The sequence below is a fragment of the Myxocyprinus asiaticus genome, chromosome 14 (assembly GCF_019703515.2).
Source record: "Myxocyprinus asiaticus isolate MX2 ecotype Aquarium Trade chromosome 14, UBuf_Myxa_2, whole genome shotgun sequence".
Lineage (NCBI taxonomy): Eukaryota > Metazoa > Chordata > Actinopteri > Cypriniformes > Catostomidae > Myxocyprinus > Myxocyprinus asiaticus.
In genome coordinates this window covers 36,375,203-36,397,919 of record NC_059357.1, presented here as the reverse complement: position 1 = coordinate 36,397,919, position 22,717 = coordinate 36,375,203, and the positions used below count along the sequence as shown (strand labels likewise).

Genomic DNA, 22,717 nt, shown 5'->3' with positions numbered 1-22,717 from the left:
AGTTTTGCCTGGGCAAGCATCACTCACATTGTCTTGTAAAAAAAATGTCAAATCTAGATTACTTTTACATTCATCCATTGAACACTGATCACACGCTCTTTCTTGCTGTTCTCTCAGGCAACAGTGAACATGTTCTATTACCAGCGGCAGCAGACTGAGCCAGTTCCTCTGGGGTACCAGAACCTGGAGCTCACCTGCAGGCCCTGTGAGCCTGGTGAACCCTATCTTATTTACATCTTAGGGAAGCATCTGCCTGACCAGCCTCTTCAGAACTTCATATTCCAGGAGTTCATTCCCCAGGGCAAGAGGTGACAGCACTTGTTGTAGATGTAGTGTAGCTTGTTTCCATGTGGCTTACTTTAAATAATACCATGGTACTATGGTACATGTCTAAAAACATGGTGGTACCATGGTGCAGTGTCCAAAAAAACATGGTAATACCATGGCATATTTATGTTATTACAATACAGGCCTTATTAACCATTTTTTTAGGTTACATCTTTATGGTTTGTATTGTACTCTGTTGTAAGGAACTCTTGCATACAAGTATCAACCAGCTGCTAAACACACTGAAGCTTAATGTGGGAATAACTGAATTGCTAGCAGTCATGAATGCAGCCAGTTTAAGGGTGCATGTGGGATGTTTTGTGCATTAATTGACTGGTTGTGCACCAACTGGCCTAATTCCTCAGTAAGAAAGAATGGCAGCTATTCCAGAGTACAGTCCAAAATATTTATTGTGAAGAAAGAATCATAAGATGTGTGACTGTATGGTGTAAGTATGGTTTCTGTGAGAAAAACAGAAATAAACATGATAAATATTTGTACATATGCTAAGCAACCATACAGCAATGTAATAATACTGGTATTTATTATGTAAGTTTAGAAACTTGTGTTATACAGCAGTGAACAAGAACATCTATCTACAGTTTCTAATATGATCGCAAAATGCAGACATATTAAAGCGAGCGAGTCTTTCTCTGCTGATGCTGATGAGCATTGTCAGGTTACACCAGCAAGAGATCTCTGCACAGAGACTTGCAGGTCCGCTCGTTATAAAGAGCTTAAGCACGAAATAACCTTTTTGTTCATATATATATATATATATATATATATATATATATATAATAAAGAATAAACTTGTGACTATAAACAAACACTTTGATCAAATATAACTGGTAGATCCATCGAGTAGATGATTATCACACTATTACACATTAATTACCATTGAAATGTTTCTTAGATTAAATTAAATTGTTACATACCAACACACTTTAAAACATATTTGAACAGTGATAAATATTATAACTTACTTTGTCATAAATGCACGGCAACACCACACAATGAAAAAACAGACTTTTTAAACAAATATAGACAAAGCCAGGAGACTGTGTAACTCTCTCACACTGAAGATGCAGAACTGAGAATGCACACATGCGCCAAAACTAAACAGATTACTTCGCCTTGCGCATGCGTGAAGCAGGGACTTTTGTACAGTGCATGCTTTAAAGCTCAAATAAGGGTGTGAACTATAAATGTAACTACATAATTGCACTGGGATTTTAAATACCGATTTAACTTGTGGCTGTCCCTCTAATTTTCACAGATCCCCAACAACAGGCCGGCGAAAACCGAGCAACGCTCCAAGTTTCCAAGATTCATATGTGCTACCTGATGATTTGAAACACAGCAGCAGTTTATTAGATGGAAGTATGTCTAATGTCTGTTAAAACCTTTCAAGGATCTAATGTCTCAGTCATACAATGTGCATATAATGTGAGACTTCTCAGTTCAGTTGAATGGCACCTGAACATTTTTATGTTTGTTGAAATACAGGGCGACATGGCCACAGTGACAGTGACAGCAGGGGAGGGAGTCTGGAATCTCTATCCAGTCCAGGTGAGAAAACCATTACATTTAACCCTCCTATTCTGATCAAGTAGGGCCGCTTACTTTGCTGTTATATTTGACAAGACACTGTACAGGTGTAAAAAAAAATCTTTCTTTTTTTTTAAAGAAATGTTAACATTTCTTCTTCCCTGAAGTAAAAACAATAAAAGTATGCACTTCTTTTGTGATCTGGTGTTTTTTAGATCTTATTTCTTATTTAGATTGATTTCACCATTCATTCACATATACAAATTAGCACATTTATGTAACTTCACTACAGTAAAAACCTAGTTGAATTGTGAAGAAAATATGAGAATGTGTCCTGTATTGAGGGCAGATTGCCATCTGGTGAAAAAAGAAAAACAGCATGACTTGAAAATCATGTTATGACAATAATAGCCAGTAGATGGCTGCAGTGTTGTATTGCACTCAGCATGTTGTAAAGTCTCACCTCTTTATTTCTGTGTGTGTTGTTTCTGCATTGTGGCTGATTTATATATTTTATTTGACAAATAAATAAAAATTACTCTGTTTAGAATGGTCAATTCAAAGGTTTGAACATCAAAGGTTTCGCTTTTTTTACGACCACTTAGACTTACCGAATCAAGTCCAATTTTTTTGTGTGTGTTCAGATGGCTAGTGGAGGAAAATTCATAAAGTATTGTTTAGAGTATTAAATGAAAATTTTTTCTGAAGATGTGTTTTTGGTCAAAAATGACCGAACAGATTAGGAAGGTTAAGTTGCTGTACCTTATAACGTAAGATCTTATCACTGTACCACCTAGCTACTGTAAATAAGTTACTAATATGTCTTTATCACTTTTCTGAAGCTCATAGGAACCGTAAATTGCACAAAGCCACCTCTACAGGAACCATGTCTTCAGACGACCTTGATGAGAAAGACACTCTACAGGATGCAGGTTTGAGTCACTTCTGCTTGGGGAAATGCTACACTTTCTGCAAAAGTTTTTTTTTTTTTTTTTTTTTTTTTTTATGGCTGAAACTGCAGTTGTTGACACTTCCTGATTTGTGTGCAGAGAGTGAGGAGGCTTTAGCTGACAGCAATGGTACATTGTGTAAACCACGAACTGCGTCACGTGCCGCCTTGACTCACAGACTGAGAAAAATGAAAAGCAAGATGGTCAAATGCAAGCAATGTGATACCTACATCCTGGTCAATGGGATTGAGTGTGAAGAGGTAAGTGTTGGAAAAGGGGTGGTTTAGCTTGAAAACTGAAAGACTGGAGGTTCAGGTCCTGTAAGGAGTGATCCATGAATTTTCACAAGTTCTTTTCCTGAACCTGTAAAAAGTGTATAGGAATATTGAACGTGTCAACTTTGCATTAAAGTGTTGTCTAAAAGAAAAAAAAAAGAGCCACTGAATTCTGTGTGCACTGGTCAGTATATGGTAGACTGATAGTTGCTCCTCTCTTGCCAGTGTGGCCTTGCAGTCCACAGGAAATGCCTGGAGGTGTGCCAGATGGAATGTGAGCACAAGAGGGGCTTTATTTTTGGGGTGGAGTTCTCCCTGCTGCCCAGAGAGAGTCCAGACACTGTGCCCTTCGTTGTCCTGCAATGTACTGAAGAGATTGAGAGCAGGGCTCTCAGAGTTCAGGTATGAACTCCCAAAAAATAATTAAAACCTTTGTTTTAGTTCACTAGTCCAGATTCTTCACTGTTCTGCATTATTAGTAGTGCTTGCTAAGGAATTAATCATTATTACCATTGCTCATATATAAAGGAATAGTTTACCCAAAAATTTAAATTCTCTCATCATTTACTCACCCTCATGCCATCCCAGATGTGGACAACTTTCTTTCTTCAGCAGAACACAAATGAAGACGTTTAGAAGAATATTTCAGCTCTGTAGGTCAATACAATGCAAGTGAATAGTGATCAGACCTTTCAAGCTCCAAAAAGCACATAAAGGCAACATAAAAGTAATCCATAAGACTCCAGTGGTTAAATCTATATCTTCAGAAGAGATATGATAGGTGTGGGTGAAAAACAGATCAATATTTAAGTATTTATTTTACTATAAAAAAACACCCTACTTAAAAAGAGCAATCTAGATAACTCAGTATTGAACAATTACAGACCAATTTCAAATCTTCCTTTCATAGGTAAGATCATTGAAATGTTTGTTTTCAATCAGTTGACTAAATTCTTAATCTCGAATGGCTACTTGGACAATTTCCAGTCTGGTTTCCGACCGTATCATAGCACAGAGACGGCACTCATAAAGAACCTTAATGATATTCGGATAAATACTGATTCAGGCAAAATATCAGTGCTGGTATTATTAGATCTCAGTGCTGCTTCTGACACTGTTGACCACAACATTCTCATAGACAGATTGGAAAACTGGGTAGGGCTCTCTGGGACAGTCCTCAGCTGGTTCAGGTCTTGTCTAGAAGGGAGGGGTTACTATGTGAACATAGGCAACTATGAGTCTGAGTGGACATCCATGACGTGTGGAGTCCCACAAGGCTCAATTCTTGCAATACTCCTGTTCAGCCTGTATATGCTCCCACTAGGCCAAATTATGAAAAAGAACCAAATTGCATACCATAGCTATGCAGACGACACCCAAAACTATCTAGCCCTATCGCCAAATGACTACAGCCCCATAGACACTCTGTGCCAGTGCATTGATGAAATTAACAGTTGGATGTGCCAAAACTTCCTTCAGTTAAACAACGACAAGACATAGGTCATTGTATTTGGCAAAAAAGGTGAAATTCCCAAGATGAACCCATACCTTGATTCCAAGGGTCTAAAAACAAAACATCAAGTAAGGAATCTTGGTGTCATTAGTTTCAGTAGTCACATCAAAGCAATAACTAAATCAGCCTACTATCATCTAAAAAATATAGCCAGAATTAGATGTTTTGTATCCAGTCAAGACTTAGAGAAACTTGTTCATGCATTAATTACCAGCAGCCTGGATTACTGCAATGGACTCCTCACCGGCCTTCCCAAAAAGTCCATTAGACAGCTGCAGCTCATTCAGAATGCCTCTGCCAGGATTCTCACCCGAACCAAAAAATCTAAGCATATTACTCCAGTCTTCAAGTTTTTACACTGGCTTCCACTTACATTTAGAATTGATTTTAAAGTACAATTACTCATTTATAAATCACTCAATGGCCTGGGACATTTGCAGATATTCTTGTTGAATATAAGCCTAACAGACCTCTCAGATCATTAGGATCATGTCAGTTAGACATACAGAGGGTTCACTCAAAACAAGATGTGACAGCGTTTAGCTATTATGCCACCCTCAGCTGGAACCAGCTTCCAGAACAGGTCAGATGTGCTCCAACAGTAGCCACATTCAAATCCAGACTGAAAACACATCTGTTTAACTGTGCATTTACTGACTGAGCACTTTGCTGCACTTACTGATTGCACTGCATCATTTTATTTCTGTATTCTTCTTCTTTTATATTCATTTTAATAATTTTTCACTTATTTTTTTAATTCATTTTATTATTTTTTAAACTCATTTCTTGTTCTTAATTGGTTTTAAAATTAATTGTATCTTGTATTTTCTTTATCATTTATATGTAAAGCATTTTGAATTGCCATTGTGTATGAAATGTGCTATATCAATAAACTTGCCTTGCCATGCCTATATTTTCCTCCCTGGCCAGTAAGTGGAAATATGCACAAAGAATGTGAATCTCCAAAAAACAAAAGAAGAATGTGTAAGTGGAGACTGATAGTAAAAAAAGTCTTAAATATTAATCTGTTTCTCACCCACACCCATCATATCACTTCTGAAGATATGGATTAAACCACTGGAGTCATATGGATTACTTTTATGCTGCCTTTATGTGCTTTTTGGAGCTTCAAAGTTCTGGCCATTATTCACTTGCATTGTTTGGACCTACAGAGCTGAGATTAGAACAAAGAAAGTCATACACATCTGGGATGGCATATAGGTGAGTAAAAGATGAAAGAATTTTCATTTTGGGGTGAACTATACTTATAAGGTTACCAATTTGAATGAACCCCTAACTCTAAGTATTTTTTTTTTTTTTATTATATTTTTTTTTTTTCTCCCCTTTTCTCCCCAATTTGGAATGCCCAATTCCCAATGCGCTCTAAGTCCTCATGGTGGCGTAGTGACTCGCCTCAATCCGGGTGGCGGAGGACGAATCTCAGTTACCTCTGCATCCGAGACCGTCAATCCGAGCATTTTATCACGTGGCTTGTTGAGTGCGTTACCATGGAGACATATCACGTGTGGAGGCTTCACGCTATTCTCCACGGCATCCACGCACAACTAACCACGCGCCCCACCGAGAGCGAGAACCACATTATAGCGACCACGTGGAGGTTATCCCATGTGACTCTACCCTCCCTAGCAACCGGGCCAATTTGGTTGCTTAGGAGACCTGGCTGGAGTCACTCAGCACGCCCTGGATTCAAACTCGTCTTTACTCGCTGAGCTACCCAGGCCCCCCCCCCCCCCCCCCAACTCTAAGTATTCAACTTTGGCACATAGCTCGTCCTGCACCGTTTGTGCTAACTAAAGACATGAATGATACCAAATTGTGTGGTTTGTTTATACTATTGTTTTTGTAAAAAAAATTACTATTTTTTTCGACTGGTAGACAAAAAACTAATGTAAAAACCCCAAAGACTTACATTGAAGGAGTGACCAGAGCCATATCTAGGAACCACAATATCATAGAGACTAGTGGGTGGGACATTAAGCAACAACCTAGCTACTCTATAGCAACATGCTAAAAAAGCACTTAGAACACCTTAGCAACCACTTAGCAACACACTAGCAACCATCCTGGACATCCTAGCATTGTAGCGACAAGTTTTGCTTTGGCAAGCACCATTCACGTTTTCTTTAGAAAATGTAAAAATCTAGTTGTGTTTACTCTCATGTTCTTCTCTCTAAGGGTGTGTACAGAATCAGTGGTTCTAAACCTCGGATTCTTAAATTATGCCAGGCCTTTGAAATCCAGAGAGACCAAGTTGATCTTGGTGACCTCTCACCTCATGACATCACCTCTGTTCTCAAGCACTTTTTCAAAGAGGTAAAAAAAAATGAAAGAAATTGTAATAGTTTGTTGTGCATGGTTTACATTGTGTAAATTAGATGGATTTTTGTAATCTGACTTGAATTTAGTCCCCAATTACTTTTAAATGACTTAAAACACATTTAAGGGTTTAGAAAACCCTCACGTGGCCAACACCTCATCTTCCTCTTTTACAGCTTCCAGATCCATTACTGACCTTTGACCTTTACAACGACTTTATCAATGTGGGTAAGAAGATTCAGAGGCTTAGTGAAAAGGACCATGTTGCAGAGTCTGCTGGGATTGTGGAGAGTATTGTGGTCAAACTCAAAGAGCTTATTGGACGATTACCTCTGTGCAACTACAACACAGTGCAACACATGATAGCCCACTTGAACAGGTACTGTATGTAAAACGCTTGGTATTCTTGATTCTTAATTGTTTGGTCGCAAGCAGTGTTGGGAGTAATACAGTTAAAAAGTGATTAGTTACTGTAAAAAGTGGTGTAACACATTACACTTTAAATTAGAGTAATTAAATTACAGTAACTGAATTTCAATTAAGTTAATTACTTTTAAGTACATTACTTGGTTTACTACATATTATTTATGAAGAATGCATTTAAAACATGAATTATGTTCACTACGTATGTCTTTTTGAGTTCCCCTTCTGTCACTCACTCAACATTGTATCGATGTAGTGACACTAGGGGTCGCTCTTGAGAGCCCCGAACACATCAGATCTTTGAGAAAAGGCCATTGAGAATTGGCGAGAATTGGAGAACAGGTTGGAGCTGTCTCGCAACCACTCATTCAGATTTTTTATTCGGAGCCGAGCGGTTGTACTATCAGCAAGCTGAATACTACTGCTGTTCCATTCACCTCTTAAGAAGCGTATGCTGTTGGATATACGGCGCATTTCCAGCAGCTTTCCCTCCTTCTGCGTGACGAGTGCAGATTTCGCCCCTGGGCGATTGGTTTCTGGGTTCGGGGTGCCGTTCACAGCTATGCCCCCACCCCAATCCCTTTCTTCCCGGAAGTGCACGACGAGCTGACGAGGTTGTGGAGGGCACCTTTTTCTGCCCGAAACTGACCTCCCAGCTCGTCTGCTCTCACTTCCCTCGATGGTGGGGCGGCCCTGGGGTATGTGGAGGTCCCTCAGGTGGATAAGGTGGTTGCGGTACACCTGTGCCCACAAAGCGCAGCCACCTGGCGGGATCACCCAGCACTCCCTTCCAAGGCCTGTAGAACGACGTCGTCTCTGACAGCCAAAGCCTACAGCACCGCTGGTCAGGCCGCTTCTGCCCTGCATGCCATGGCCCTCCTGCAAGTACACCAGGCCAAGGCACTAAAGGAACTGCACGTGGGTAGTCCTGATCCCGATATGATGCAGGAGCTGCGCTCAGTGACCGACCTCGGTGACAAAGGTCACGGCGTGAACACTCGGGCAGGCGATGTCCACCTGTGCTGAATCTGGTCGAGATGAGGGACGTGGACAAGGTTCGCTTTTCCAACGCCCCCATCTCCCAGATCAGCCTATTCAGCGACACCGTTGAGGACTTCGACCAGCAGTTCTGGCTGGTGAGGAAGCAGATGGAAGCTATACAACACATCTTGCCCCGGCACGGCTCAAGATCCCGTATCCCGTCTGCTCACTGAGGGCGTCCCCCTGTGGTGGTGAAAGCCCAGGTGGCTCCGCCTCAGCCCGAACCCAGTTCTCGGCCCCAGCGTAGAGCCCCCCCACAGGAAGCTGACACCCCCCGCCTCACGGGCCGGCACGAGGATCCAGAAGGCTCCTAAGCACCCCTGAGACAGATGACCCAGGGAGCGAGATGTCTGCTGCAAACCCGGAGCTGGTATCCAGACTACTTCATCCCCCGGTGGAGGGCCGGGAGGTAAATCCTTTGTTTCCTTTTCTTTTATGTTTGCCGCACCCCGAACGGGCTGCGGTACCCACATTCTCAAAAGAGCAGTTTCCTCACTCCCTGGGTCACATAGCCAGTGTTTACAACCGCCGTTATCACGGCAACCGGGCACTGAGCACCTGCGACTTAGACGCCACGAACGCGGGCCCCCCGCCTTCGCGCGTCCGGTCGCAACACACTCACACCCACGGCCAGGTGGTTGTGACGGACTACGAGGATGGTCAAAAAGTCCCTCCTCCCCTGTCGCCAACCCCCCCCCGACACTGGGTACATGGAGCAAAGTAAGTGCTTCGAGGGTCCCCTCAGCGCAGCCACGAGTATGAGACGAAGCGAGGCTCCTCAACGTGGCATCCCCTGATCCCTCCCACCACGAGGCCCCACCCACAGATATGTTAAACGCAATCGTCCCCTTAGTGCCAGGACCATCCGACTTGGCTATCCACCTTACGTGCGTAGATCGTGACCCTTCTGTGCAAGGGCACAATAGAGCCTGTCCCTCCAGCCGAGATGAAGAAAGGGTTTTACAGCCCTTCACTGTACCAAAGAAAGGTGGTGGGTTGCAGCCAATCTTGGACCTACGAGTTCTGAACTGGGCTTTGCACAGACTCCCGTTCAAGATGCTGACGCCAAAGCACATTTTGGTGTGTGTCCGGCATCAAGATTGGTTCGCGGTGGTAGACCTGAAGGTCGCATACTTTCACATCTCGGTTCTACCTCGAGACAGTCCCTTCCTACGGTTTGCTTTCGATGGCTGGGCGTATCGGTACAAGGTCCTCCCCTTCGGCCTGTCCCTGTCCCCTCGCATCTTCACGAAAGTCACAGAGGCAGCTCTTGCCCCGTTAAGGGAAGTAGATGTCGCATATTCAACTACCTCGATGACTGGCTGATTCTAGCTCACTCTCGAGAGTTGCTGTGCGCACACAGGGACCTCGTGCTCAGGCACCTCAGCCGGCTAGGACTTTGGGTCAACTGGGAAAAGAGCAAGCTCTCCCAGTTCAGAGCATCTCTTTTCTCGGCATGGAGTTAGACTCAGTCTCGATGATAGCATGCCTCATGAACGTGCTGAACTGCCTGAAGTCATTCAAGCAGAGAACAGTGGTTCCACTGAAACACTTTCAGAGGCTCCTAGGGCATATGGCACCCTCGGCGCCGGTCACAACACTAGGGTTGATGTATATGAGACCACTTCAGCACTGGCTTCAGACTCGAGTCCCGAGATGGGCATGGTGCCGCAGTACACATTGCGTGGCCATCACGCCGATCTGCCGCCAATGTTCAGCCCTTGGACAGAACTTGCATTTCTACGGGCAGGAATTCCCCTACAGCAAGTGTCCAGGCACGTCATCATTATGACAGGTGCCTCCAAGCGAGGCTGGGGCACCGTGTGCAATGGGCACACAGCCACTTGCTCCTGGACAGGACCGCGACTGTGTTGGCACATCAACTGCCTCGAGTTGCTGGCAGTATTGCTCGCCCTGCGAAGGCTTTTGCCATTGATCTGGGGCAAGCATGTGTTGGTCTGGACGGACAACATTGTGACTGTAGCGTATATAAATCACCAAGGCAGCTTACGCTCACATCGCATGTCACAATTCGCCCGCCGTCTCCTCCTATGGAGTCAGCGGTGACTGAGGTCGCTGTAGGCCACTCACATCCCGGGCAACCTCAACGCCACAGCGGACGCACTGTCGTGGCAGGTGACGCTCAGGGGAGAGTGGAGACTCCACCCCCAGGTGGTCCAGCTGATTTGGAGTCAGTTCGGCAAAGCACAAGTAGACTATTTGCCTCCCGAGAAACCTCCCACTGCCCGCTCTGGTATTCTCCGACGGGGCCCCCCTCAGCCCAGATGCACTGGCACACAGCTGGCCCTGGGGGCTGCGCAAGTATGCATTCCCCCCAGTGAGCCTACTTGCACAGACCCTGTGCAAGGTCAGGGTGAATGAGGAGCAGGTCACCCTCAAGGCCTTGTATTGGCCCACCCAGATTTGGTTCTCAGACCTCACGCTCCTCGCGATAGCCCCTCCTTGGTGAATTCCCCTGAGGAAGGACCTTCTTACTCAGGGACAGGGCACCATCTGGCACCTGTGCCCTGACCTCTGGAACCTCCATGTCTGGCCCTTGGATGGGATATGGAAGACCTAAGTGGCCTACCACCAGCAGTGATAGACACAATCACTCAGTCCAGAGGTCCCTCCACGAGGCAGCTTTATATGCTGAAGTGGCGTCGGTTCGCGAATTGGTGTTCTTCCCGAGCTGAAGACCCTCAGAGATACACAGGTCAGTGCTTTCCTTCCTGTAGGAGAGGCTGGAGGAACGGCTGTCCCCCTCCACCTTGAAGGTGTATGTGGCCACCATAGCGGCACACCACGATACAGTGGACGGTAAGCCCTTAGGGAAGCACGACCTGATCATCAGGTTCCTGAGAGGCACCCAGAGGCTGAATCCTCCTAGGCTACGCCTGTTCCCCTCATGGGATCTCTCTGTGGTCCTCCTGGTCCTTCACGGAGCTCCCTTTGAGCCGCTAGAGTCAGTCGAGTTGAAAGCCCTCTCCTTGAAGACGGCCCTCCTGATTGCACTCACCTCCATCAAGAGGGTTGGGGAACTGCAAGCATTCTCTGTCAGCGATACCTGCCTGGAGTTCAGTCCGGGTGACTCTCATGTTATCCTGAGACCCCAGCCGGGCTATGTGCCCAAGGGACCCCCTTCAGGGATCAGGTGGTGAACCTGCAAGCGCTTCCCCAGGAGGAGGCAGACCCAGCCATCGTTGCTGTGTCCGGTGTCAGCAGAAAGGGAACGCTGTCTCCAAACAGAGGCTTGCCCACTGGATCGTGGATGCCATCGCTATGGTATACCAGGCCCATGCCGTGCCCACCCCTTCGGGAATACAAGCACACTCCACAAGGAGTCTGGCATCCTCGTAGGCACTGGCCCATGGTACCTCTCTAGCAGACATCTGCAGGGCAGTGGGCTGGGAGACACCCAATACCTTTGAGATTTTACAATCTCCAGGTCGAGCCAGTTTCGTCCCGTGTTCGGTCAGGTACGATCAGGTAAGTTCGGGAATACGGACAGCTGGCCAGGTGTATCGCTTGCGTATAGCTCCATTCCCCTCCAAAGAGGCGAAGATGTGCGCTTCTTTTCCCATGCGAGTTCACGAACCCGTGAACCCTGGATGTCCTTCCTCCATAGCCCTGTGTCTCACTAATTCAGTGAGGAATTCACAGCGGAACCAGTACGTGTGCTAATATGCCCTTACTGAGGTAGGTGCTCCACAGATGCCGGATACTCCGGTAACCCCCTGTGATGTATTTTCCACAGTATGGTCCCCCTGTCAGCAGACTTGCGTCTCCCTTTGAAAGAGCCCTCTCAGTCCCGGTCGCCGTGTTTGTAGAGCTCCTCCCCTTTCAGGCAGGACCTTTCCACCACACCTCTTTCATGTGCGGCTCTGAGCCCACATGATGTGCTTGCCACATGTTACCTCCCCTCCGGGCAGGATGTGGTCTCCGTGGGGTCTTTTCCCCCTGAAAGAATAGGATAGGAAAAGAACACCTTCCCCGGTGCATATATTGAGCGTTAAAATGTCCCCAGCCGAATAACTGAATACTCTGTGAGAGAAAACATAGAGAAAAAAGGCCATGGCTGGCGCGGCCTACTTCCATACCAGATACCCCCCCCCCCACCCCCACCCCCCCCCATTGATGTGGTATACAACGTTTTTTTGGGGCGTTGGAGGAGGCTACGTGCAGACCGGTGCACCTGCTACTACGCACGCAGCAGCTTGCTTGCACCTGTCCACGTAACATGGTTCAGCTAGTTGTGGCATTTCGTATAGGGACCCCCTAGTGACACTACATCGACACAACATCGAGTGAGTGACAGAAGGGGAACATCTTGGTTACTGTCATAACCTCCATTCCCTGATGGAGGGAATGAGACATTGTGTCCCCCCTGCCACAATGCTGTACTACCCGCTGAAATGGCCGGGACCCTGTCTGGGCTCCTCAGCACAAAACCTGAATGAGTGGTTGCGAGCCAGCATCTTTTATACCCATATGTCCGGGGGAGTGGCATGCAAATTCCAGTCGCCAATTCTTATTGGCCTTTTCTCAAAGATCTGAGGTGTTCGGGGCTCTCAAGAGCGACCCCTAGTGTCACTACTTCGACACAACGTCTCGTTCCTTCCATCAGGGCACAGAGGTTACGACAGTAACCAAGACATTTCTGTGACAGCTGAAGAGTCACAAACGAGTCATTGTTAGGGAGAAATGTGTAGTATTGAGTTTAAGACTTGAGTGTGACAGTGAACAAGGGAGAAATATAGACATTATTTTGAACTTGTTGAGCGGAAAGACTTTTCAGTGACAGTGTTTTAGAAAGTAACTTAGAAGTCAAGTAATTAGTAATGTGATTTACTTTTACCATGAAATAATGAGTAGTGTATTCTGATTACATTTTAGATAAGTAATTATTCATGTGTTGGGGATTACTTTTTAGAGTAACGGTAAGTTACCTAACACTGGTCGCAAGTCTGTTCTAACAGGGTCGCAGATGGGGGAAAACAATTCTATATGCATTAATACAGTGCAACTAAACAAAATTTGTGCATACGTAGTTAGGATAGCAAAATAAATAGTCTTATCAACTTTTAAAAGGGACCCTTCCCATATCTTTCATTGTTGATGTCAAAAGCAGTTTGTCCAATCTAACTCTACAGTATTTTGTTGCAAATTCATCTGTCACTTCAACACTGCAGAGCCGCTGGTGGTTCCAAAAGGGGGCGCTATGTCACAAAAATTTTTTACACTTAAAATGTTCAAGTCTCCAAGTACATAAGTCAGGCATATGTGGTATCATTTGAAAGCTTATAATCTGAAAGTTTCATAGATAACCATCACTTCTGCATTTGTTACATAAAATAACAAAATAAGGCCTGAAAACATTCGTATCGCAAATCAGCGCCACCTAAAGGTCATGTGGTAAAAATATTAATATGAATATAAAAGTCTTTCAAATAGAACGTAAATAGAAAAATCATATCTCAAATGAAAGCTCTCATTTTCAGGAATGCGACTGTACAGTTTATTTTGTTGTCCTAATACCACAGTTCGAAACATTTTCAAAAGAATCACAAGGTGAAATATGATTTCTGTAAGACATCAAATACAAACGTATCTTTTATGCACCGATTATTGCTGCTGTAAGCCGCAAATAGCTAAAAACTTTATATCTGCTTTTACCTTAGGCAGTTTTCTAAAAAAATTTGCCATTTTTGGCTTTTCTATAAGCTTGCTTGTGTTAATAATCCAATGTTATATCTTAGATGTCCAGAAAAAAATATGCGGTCCCGCAGGAAAAGCATGCTAAACAAATCATTGGAACTGTTATCAACCATTGATGATAAAATGTTATACATCATCGCCAGGATTACATGCTTTCTGAACAAATTCGGCCAATTTTTTGCAATTAGTCCACAGTATGTGTAAATGGTGAGCTTTTGAATTTGAGTGTGTAAAATTGCAGGCTGCAGCCCAAAAATGCACCAGAGTTGAAGACGTTAAGGTCGATGCAAACATGGACAGATTGCATGACATGTCCTCATACTTGAAACCCTTAAAACAAAATGAATACAGATTCACTTGCAATGAGTATAAATATGGTTTGTGCCAACCACAGTGTGTTTTGTACAATTATTGGCTGCTGTGAGCATGAAACCATTCAGTTTTGTACAACAAACAATTTTGGTACTGTTTTGGGTGCCACTTAATGTCCAAAGTAAAATCTGGGTTCTGAAGCAAAACCAGTTGAGAACCACTGTTCTAAATTATATACTATGCTACTTATCTTTTACTGTCCTCGCATTGTCTGTTTAGGGTGGCAGAACATTTTGAAGATAACAAGATGTCTCCAGGAAACCTGGGCATCGTGTTTGGCCCCACTCTCCTGCGGCCCCTTGTGTCAGGGGACGTGTCGATGATTGCACTTCTGGAAACCAGCTATCAGGCTCTTCTTGTGGAGTTCATGATCTCACACTATGACACAGTATTTGGTCCCACAACAAGATCAAGCACACCCCCTCCACCTCCACCCACAGCACCCCTCCCAGGTACCCCTCTCAGAGCTTCATGCCCCCTTTCTCCTGCCAAGAGTTCCCCTCAGGACCCTGAAGCCTTGTCCAGAGAACGTCCACGCTCTCTAGAGGTAGGCAATAACAACTCAAGGAACTTTCGCTTTACGCAAACTGTGGCTATATGCTAAGTCTGCATAGTGTGCATAAAGCCCTGTTCACACTGAAAATGACTCAACTGGAGGTTGCGGTGCTGTTGGTAGCAATTGGCTGTTCCTGCATAACACTTTTGGTGGGCTACGCAACTGGTCAAAGCATAAAATCTTATCACACATGGACGTATTGCCAGTAAAAATATGGTGTCATTCTATTTTGAAAAGGTATCAGTTTTCTTCCTAATAAAAACGAACATTCTGCAGGGGAAATTACTGCATTGTGTAATGCATGATATCATGAACATGATGAACGATTACCTAATTATGAATCAAACTCATTCAGTTTTCCATGCATCATTTTTTAAATTATATTCCAGCATGTGGGTGGAAACTAATCATAGAGAACAATTAAATGACTCACAGTAACAATGAGTACTCCGTCTTCCCTACACTCGACTACAGTATCTCACAGGAGATCACATGAGCTTCAGTGTCTTTACTCCCATTGGTAGTCGCTGCTCACTTGCATAACTTTTCTCAACTTTCTAGAATAGCTGGACATGCTCACATTAGTGTTCATTTCACTAACTTGTGTCTTTTGAATCCTTTCACCAAAGAGATTCGTTCACTGATTCGTTCAGCCACTATTTCTGCAGATTAAATATATATGCCAGTAAGTGGGAACAAATGTGCATCTTTAATGTGCTATGAGTGCGTCATTAAATCATTGATTCGTCTAATTCGTTAAAAAACACAAAGTTGTTCATGACCGAAACAATGGAAGTAAATGAGAATGACTTGTTGATTTAAAGGAATAGTTCACCCAAAAAATTAAATTATTTCATCATTTTGTCACAGTCTGTCTCCCTCATGTTTCCTAGGACTCTTATTTTGAAGTGTTTCCCCGGACTACGTTATCCAGTATGCACTGCCCCCATCACTGCCATCTGTTCCTCATTGTTCTCACCTGTTTTCCATTCCCTCATTAGCTCTTGTTTGTATAAATACCCTTTAGTTTTTGCATTACTTTGTCAGTTCTCAGCTTTTTTTATTAAAGCCTGCAAATAGATCCTACGTCTCCCATCTCATCTCAGCAACTACTCGTGACACATTTGCTCATGCCATCCCAGATATATATTATTTTCTTTCTTCTGCAGAACACAAATGAAAAAAATTTTTAGAAGAATATTTCAGCTCTGTAGGTCCATACAGTACAAGTTAATTGTGACCAGAACTTTAAAGCTCCAAATATCATAAAGGCAGTATAAAAGTAATCCATATGACTCCTGTGGTTAAATCCATACCTTCAGAAGTGATATGATAGGTGTGGGTGAGAAACAGATCAATATTTAAGTCCTTTTCTTACTTTAAATCTCCACTTTCACTTTAACATTCTGAAAGTAAATTATAAGGGAATTTTCATATTTGGGTATTAAAACTATCTCTTTAAAATATGCTTTCACAAATAAAACACCCCCGACTCTCTTTGAAAATAAATAATTTCTGGTTACTTGTCATTGTCAGTGTGAATGGGGCTTAAGTCTCCATATGCAGTCTGTGCTTTAAGCTAGCTGTTGTCATGACGATGGTAAAAGCTCACCTCAGGTGGACCTGCTCATGTGTTCATCTCAAGCAGCTTGAGCCTCTTTTGCGATGTTTGTGTGCCTTAAATTGTCCTGTCGGGCCTGTGGAAAGAACTGAATGGATTAAACGCTTATGCTGTGAGGATTACTGTGCTTTGCATGTGTGCTTGTGCTTTAACCAGAGTCTTACCCCTGTTACACTGTGCTTGTCCGGCCAGTGCTCACCCCTCACCAGCTTATTTACTACAGGAAGAACTGTAGGAAAGATCACACCAGTACCCTGCGCTCTTGTAACTGGAACAGTGTGACTATCTAAGAAGTCACTTATTAGCATGAACCAAAACGGAACTAAAAGGTCAATGTTTTCCACATGCTAAGATTGTCTTAGTACTGTAGCTGCGAAATACTCAAATCCCATAATATTCGACCAGCACAGTTACAATAACATTACCAGCAGTGGCTAGCAGTCATTATATTATTATAAATCCTTATAAAAGGATTTCTATATAATAAATAATGATAAAACAAGGATGTAACCACATTTTCAAGGTAAAAACCTATATTGGTCAAGCATTAAACTGAATGTTAGAGGAGTGTGTGTCCTCCTTAATATCTATGGTGGTTATGGCAATATAATAATCTAAAAATATAAATAATCATTTACCTCTGCCATATTGGCTCTATATTCAGAATGTTTATCATTTCAGCAGAACCACAGTATCAAGAGAGATTTAAGCGAGGGTTATATTTCTGACAAGTCATCGTCCAATGAGGCAATGGACCAGCTGAGCCCAGAAGCCAATGACAGAGCAGGTAGGCCAGCTTTCAAAGATATTTAATTTGTTTTGAGTAAAGTTTACTAACTGCAAATCAGCTGGCTGCTTGCATAAATGTGTCGTGTTTTTGTGGCACTGCCAAGCAACCTAAATATTTTTATGTCTGCACTATTTTCTCTATGTTGTCTGCATCATTTTGACTATGCTTGCTACAATTGATAAACATAAATTAATGTAATCAGCACAACTAATCAAATCTAACTTATTTGTTAATAAATGCTATAAATGGCTCTTTTAATTGTCATTTTAAGGCATCATAGGCCATAGCCAAATTCTAAAGCAGCATCACATGTACCCTTTGCAGAGAAGGTTATTCTGTCATGTCAAATCAACCAAATTTCCCCAGCAGAAATTTTTGTTTTTGTAAAGGCTTTTTCTGAAGAAAGATAAACAGAAATGTTGAAGAATTATATTTACAGAGTAATCCAATATTTTGAAGAGGGTGGTCAAAATGACAATTTTCAAAAACACTTTTTTGTGTTTTTTTCCAACGTTGGAAAAATGTACTAAATATACTTTAATATCCTTTTAGATTCTGGCTCAGAACAAAATTGCCTGTTTGTATCTTAATTTGTTAGGCCTTATATGGTTAGATCCCAGAGATATGGGCATCTTAATGTGGCTCCATCTGTAAATTGTTAAATTTGATCCATCCTTAATGGTCAAAAACCAAATGTGTGTCACAAGGTATGAAGCTAGTTTTACTTGTCCAACAAAACAAAGGTCTGAAATACAAATAATGTTGAAACTAGAAATGCACCTTTATTTTACACATAAAACAAACTTTCAAGAGCCCAAAAATACACTCTTATTAAAGGCATAGTTCACCCAAATATGAAAATTCTCTCATCATTTACTAAGATTGCCATCTCAGATGTGTATGACTTTCTTTCTTCTGCAGAACACAAATGAAGATTTTTAGAAGAATATTTCAGCTCTGTTGTTCCATACAATACAAGTGAATGATGACCAGAAATGTGAAGGTCCAAAAAGCACAAAGGCAATATAAAAGTAATCTATGCGACTCCAGTGGTTAAATCCATGTCTTCAGAAGTGATATGATAGGGGTTGTGTAAGAAACAGATCGATATTTAAATCCTTTTTACTATAAATTCTCCTCTCTGCCCAGTAGGTGGCGATACACACAAAGATTGCAAATCACCAAAAACAAAAGAAGAAGAATGTGAAAATGGATATTGATAAAAGTTTTGATCACCATTCACTTGCTTTTTATTGACCGACAGAGCTGAAATATTCTTCTAAAAATCTTTGTGTTCAGCAGAAGAAAGAAAGTCATACACATATGGGATGGCATGAAAGCGAGTAAATAATGAGAGAATTTTCGTTTTTGGGTGAATTATCCCTTTAAGAATAAGTGACACATGTGGCTCTTCATTTAGTATAGCACTAATATCTAGTTTATAGGTTTCAGAAATTAAAAAATAAATTAATTAATATCTGTAAAAATAATTTATCAAAAACAACATTTTGAGCCATGGACCTCTGGTTGTGTTGACACAGAATGACCCAGAATGCACTGCAACCTATGCTGCTGACTTAGGCCTATGTTGAGCAAGACAAAAATGCCTTTATGTACAGTAGAACGCTTCAAATAATTCACTTTTGAGTTTCCATTTCAGTTAGTATGCTGCCTTAGAAGGCAGCTGTCTATGTAGGCATTAGACAGCAATGATTTGGTACTGAGACAATGCCTCACTGTTTGTCTTTTTCTCTCTTAGTCCTGGCTATGAGGGCTGTAGCATCTCCTCAGGGGTATTTGGAGCAGGCTGCAGAAACATCGCAAACTCAATCGAGGGGTCACTTCAGCAGGCAGCCGGTGAAGTACCACAGGCAGGGCTCGGCAGGAGCACAACTACTTCAAGCAGGCTCTCAGTCAATGGAGGAGGAGACTTCTGGCAGCAGGGAAGGACAACAGTCAAAGAGTGCCAACAGCAGTCGCAGTTCCTCTGCTGAGCTCGAGACCTCCATGAAAACTCACTTCCGTCTACACACTCCAGAGACTCCCGGCCTGGAGAAAAAGACTGGGAACACCCCAGAAAGTCATACTGCACCACTTGGAGGGAGAAAAGGGACAGAATCAGATGAAGTGGCTAAAGCAATAGACTCTCCATCCCAGGAGCATTTGGACCAAAGGGCCAAACTAAATACCAACCAATCAAATAATACTCTAGGGGGAAGAGAGCGGCAGCTTTTGATCCGATCCCTAAGGAGGCGTCCGACCGTGGAGAAAACAACCCACAAAGTTCTGTCTGGACAGAAGCTGAAACATAGTGACTCAGAGAAGGGCGAGCAACTCCATTTTGTTTAAAACTGACTAAAGCAAAACTAAAGTGTTTACCTGCTTATGGTGTTCCACAAATTCATTGGAATAAATCCCATTTCAGGATGTATAGTCACAAGATTTAGGTACGCTCTGAACATTTTAAGTTGTCTTGCTTTGTGATTTATAAAATACACTGTAGTTAAAAATAACTCCACTCTCATTGGACATTTAAGGCACAGATTTATCTGTTTTTATTTGTAATACATAGACAAAATAATGTTCTTCAACCTCTCCTGTTCAAATGATGCTGGAACATGATTCCCTAAAGATGAACATGCAATATATGGTAAAAACATACATGCAAACAAACAGACTACGTCTTCTTCTTCTTCATCATCATCTTCTTCTTCTTCTTCTTCTGTGATAAGGTTATATCCTTAATCAACCAGTCTTGATTTTGAGTGTTTTGTAATATTTTATAAATCTCAAAAATAATTTCTTTGTTTTTACTGTATATACTGATAAACATTGAGACTGAAATCAGCAGTAACCTTTGTCACATAAATAGTGGTAAACTTGAATCTTGAATTATTATTTACTGCTTTCTAGTATAGCAGAAATTAAACTCATCCTCCAGAGTGTGCATGTGGGCTCAGAAAGCTGAAACCTCCAATATTCCAATAAAAAGTACAATTAATTAAATATATTCATTCCAACAAATCAGCTGGTATAAATAGAAATACAACTGAGCAGTCTCTGTAAAATAATATTTTGAAAACCATATCAAATTGTAATTGGTAGGGTACAACGGGACTCCCAAAACACTAAATGTCAACAAAAACTGCAACAGTACTTTCATAAACTCTTTGCATATGCACTGCATAATTCTCCTGATTAATGAGGGCACTGTGTAGAATGTATAAAGATCAAACTTGAGGTAATTTGATCTAACAAATAATAACTTTAAAGTGTTGCACATTTATGTAGCTAATCACATTTATTTTGAGACAAAGTACTTATTTGTCATTTTCAGTTGTATTCAATGTGATAAATTTAAATATATTTCCAGTAACTGTCCAGTAAGTAAAAGGACAGTATTTGTGGTTAAATGTCCCCTTGTTTCAGGGACTAAAGCCGCCTCATAAAAATAATAGATTTGTTATGACGAATGTTCAAAGTGAGCTCATATTTTGCTTAATGCGAAGTTGTATCATTACCTATACATTTCCTTATTGATGGTATGTGTGAACAGCACATTTGGTACATTTACCAGTAAAGGCAACCCAACAATTTTCCTGTAATTTACCTGGTTGCATGTGTGAATGGGCCTATAGACCGATTTAATCACAATGGAGATTCATTTGTTTATATAATAGGCAACCTGAGATTTTATGAAATGCCAAATGTGATTGAAATTAACAGGAAATGGTTAACTCTTTTCTGAAGTGGTTATTTTGAATATGTATCATCTTAATTTCTTATTCACAAAAGTACACTATATTGCCAAAAGTATTCACTCACCCATCCAAATAATTGAATTCAGGTGTTCCAATCACTTTCATGGCCACAGGTGTATAAAATGAAGCACCCAGGCATGCAGACTGCTTCTACAAACATTTGTGAAAGAATGGGCCGCTCTCAGGAGCTCAGTGAATTCCAGCGTGGTACTGTGATAGGATGCCACCTGTGCAACAAGTCCAGTCATGAAATTTCCTTGCTACTAAATATTCCACAGTCAACTGTCAGTGGTATTATAACAAAGTGGAATCGATTGGGAATGACAGCAACTCAGCCACGAAGTGGTAGGCCACTTAAAATGACAGAGCGGGGTCATCGGATGCTGAGGCGCATAGTGCGCAGACGTTGCCAACTTTCTGCAGAGTCAATTGCTACAGACCTCCAAAGTTCACGTGGCCTTCAGATTAGCTCAAGAACAGTGCGTAGAGAGCTTCATGGAATGGGTTTCCGTGGCCGAGCAGTTGCATCCAAGCCATACATCACCAAGTGCAATGCAAAGCATCGGATGCAGTGGTGTAAAGCACGCCGCCACTGGACTCTAGAGCAGTGGAGACGCGTTCTCTGGAGTGACAAATCACGCTTCTCCATCTGGCAATCTGATAGACGAGTCTGGGTTTGGCGATTGCCAGGAGAACGGTACTTGTCTGACTGCATTGTGCCAACTGTGAAGTTTGGTGGAGGGGGGATTATGGTGTGGGGTTGTTTTTCAGGAGCTGGGCTTGGCCCCTTAGTTCCAGTGAAAGGAACTCTGAATGCTTCAGCATACCAAGAGATTTTGGACAATTCCATGCTCCCAACTTTGTGGGAACAGTTTGGGGATGGCCCCTTCCTGTTCCAACATGACTGCACACCAGTGCACAAAGCAAAAGCATAAAGACATGGATGAGCGAGTTTGGTGCGGAAGAACTTGACTGGCCTGCACAGAGTCCTGACCTCAACCCGAAAGAGCACCTTTGGGAAGAATTAGAGCAAGGCCTTCTCGTCCAACATCAGTGTCTGACCTCACAAAAGCGCTTCTGGAAGAATGGTCAAAAATTCCCATAAACACACTCCTAAACCTTGTGGAAAGACTTCCCAGGAGAGTTGAAGCTGTTATAGCTGCAAAGGGTGGGCCGACGTCATATTAAACCCTGTGGATTAAGAATGGGATGTCACTTAAGTTCATATGCGTCTAAAGGCAGATGAGCGAATACTTTTGGTAATATAGTGTATCTTGCTGTCTCAAAATTAATTGCATAAATTGACACATTTTGCAGTATAACTATTACTACTATTTGTAGACTATATTACTTTAATCCACCTGGGGTTAGATTATTGTGGGGTAGAAGTGTGAGGCCCCCTCGCCACCATAAAAAAAGGGATTTTTGGACCCGCTTTATATAAGGTGTCTTTAATAAATATTTAGTTAAGCATTTTGATAC

At 42.4% G+C, this 22,717-nt stretch overlaps 1 protein-coding gene across 2 annotated transcripts in view; it reads left to right on the top strand.

Annotated features, from left to right (window-relative positions):
* The window catches only part of LOC127451711 (GEM-interacting protein-like), a 40,928-nt gene extending 20,654 nt beyond the window's left edge, over positions 1-20,274 (top strand). The window contains exons 11-21 of one of the 2 annotated variants that reach the window (XM_051716606.1): positions 118-308; positions 1,607-1,710; positions 1,837-1,899; positions 2,721-2,810; positions 2,928-3,088; positions 3,329-3,505; positions 6,813-6,950; positions 7,130-7,332; positions 14,727-15,054; positions 17,366-17,471; positions 19,234-20,274. In XM_051716606.1, coding sequence (XP_051572566.1) covers positions 118-308; positions 1,607-1,710; positions 1,837-1,899; positions 2,721-2,810; positions 2,928-3,088; positions 3,329-3,505; positions 6,813-6,950; positions 7,130-7,332; positions 14,727-15,054; positions 17,366-17,471; positions 19,234-19,823 — 2,151 coding nt within the window. In that variant the 3' untranslated portion in view covers positions 19,824-20,274. The remainder of the gene's footprint in view (positions 1-117; positions 309-1,606; positions 1,711-1,836; positions 1,900-2,720; positions 2,811-2,927; positions 3,089-3,328; positions 3,506-6,812; positions 6,951-7,129; positions 7,333-14,726; positions 15,055-17,365; positions 17,472-19,233) is intronic. The other variant, XM_051716607.1, reaches the window with a different exon arrangement.
* The last annotated feature ends 2,443 nt before the right edge of the window (positions 20,275-22,717 follow it).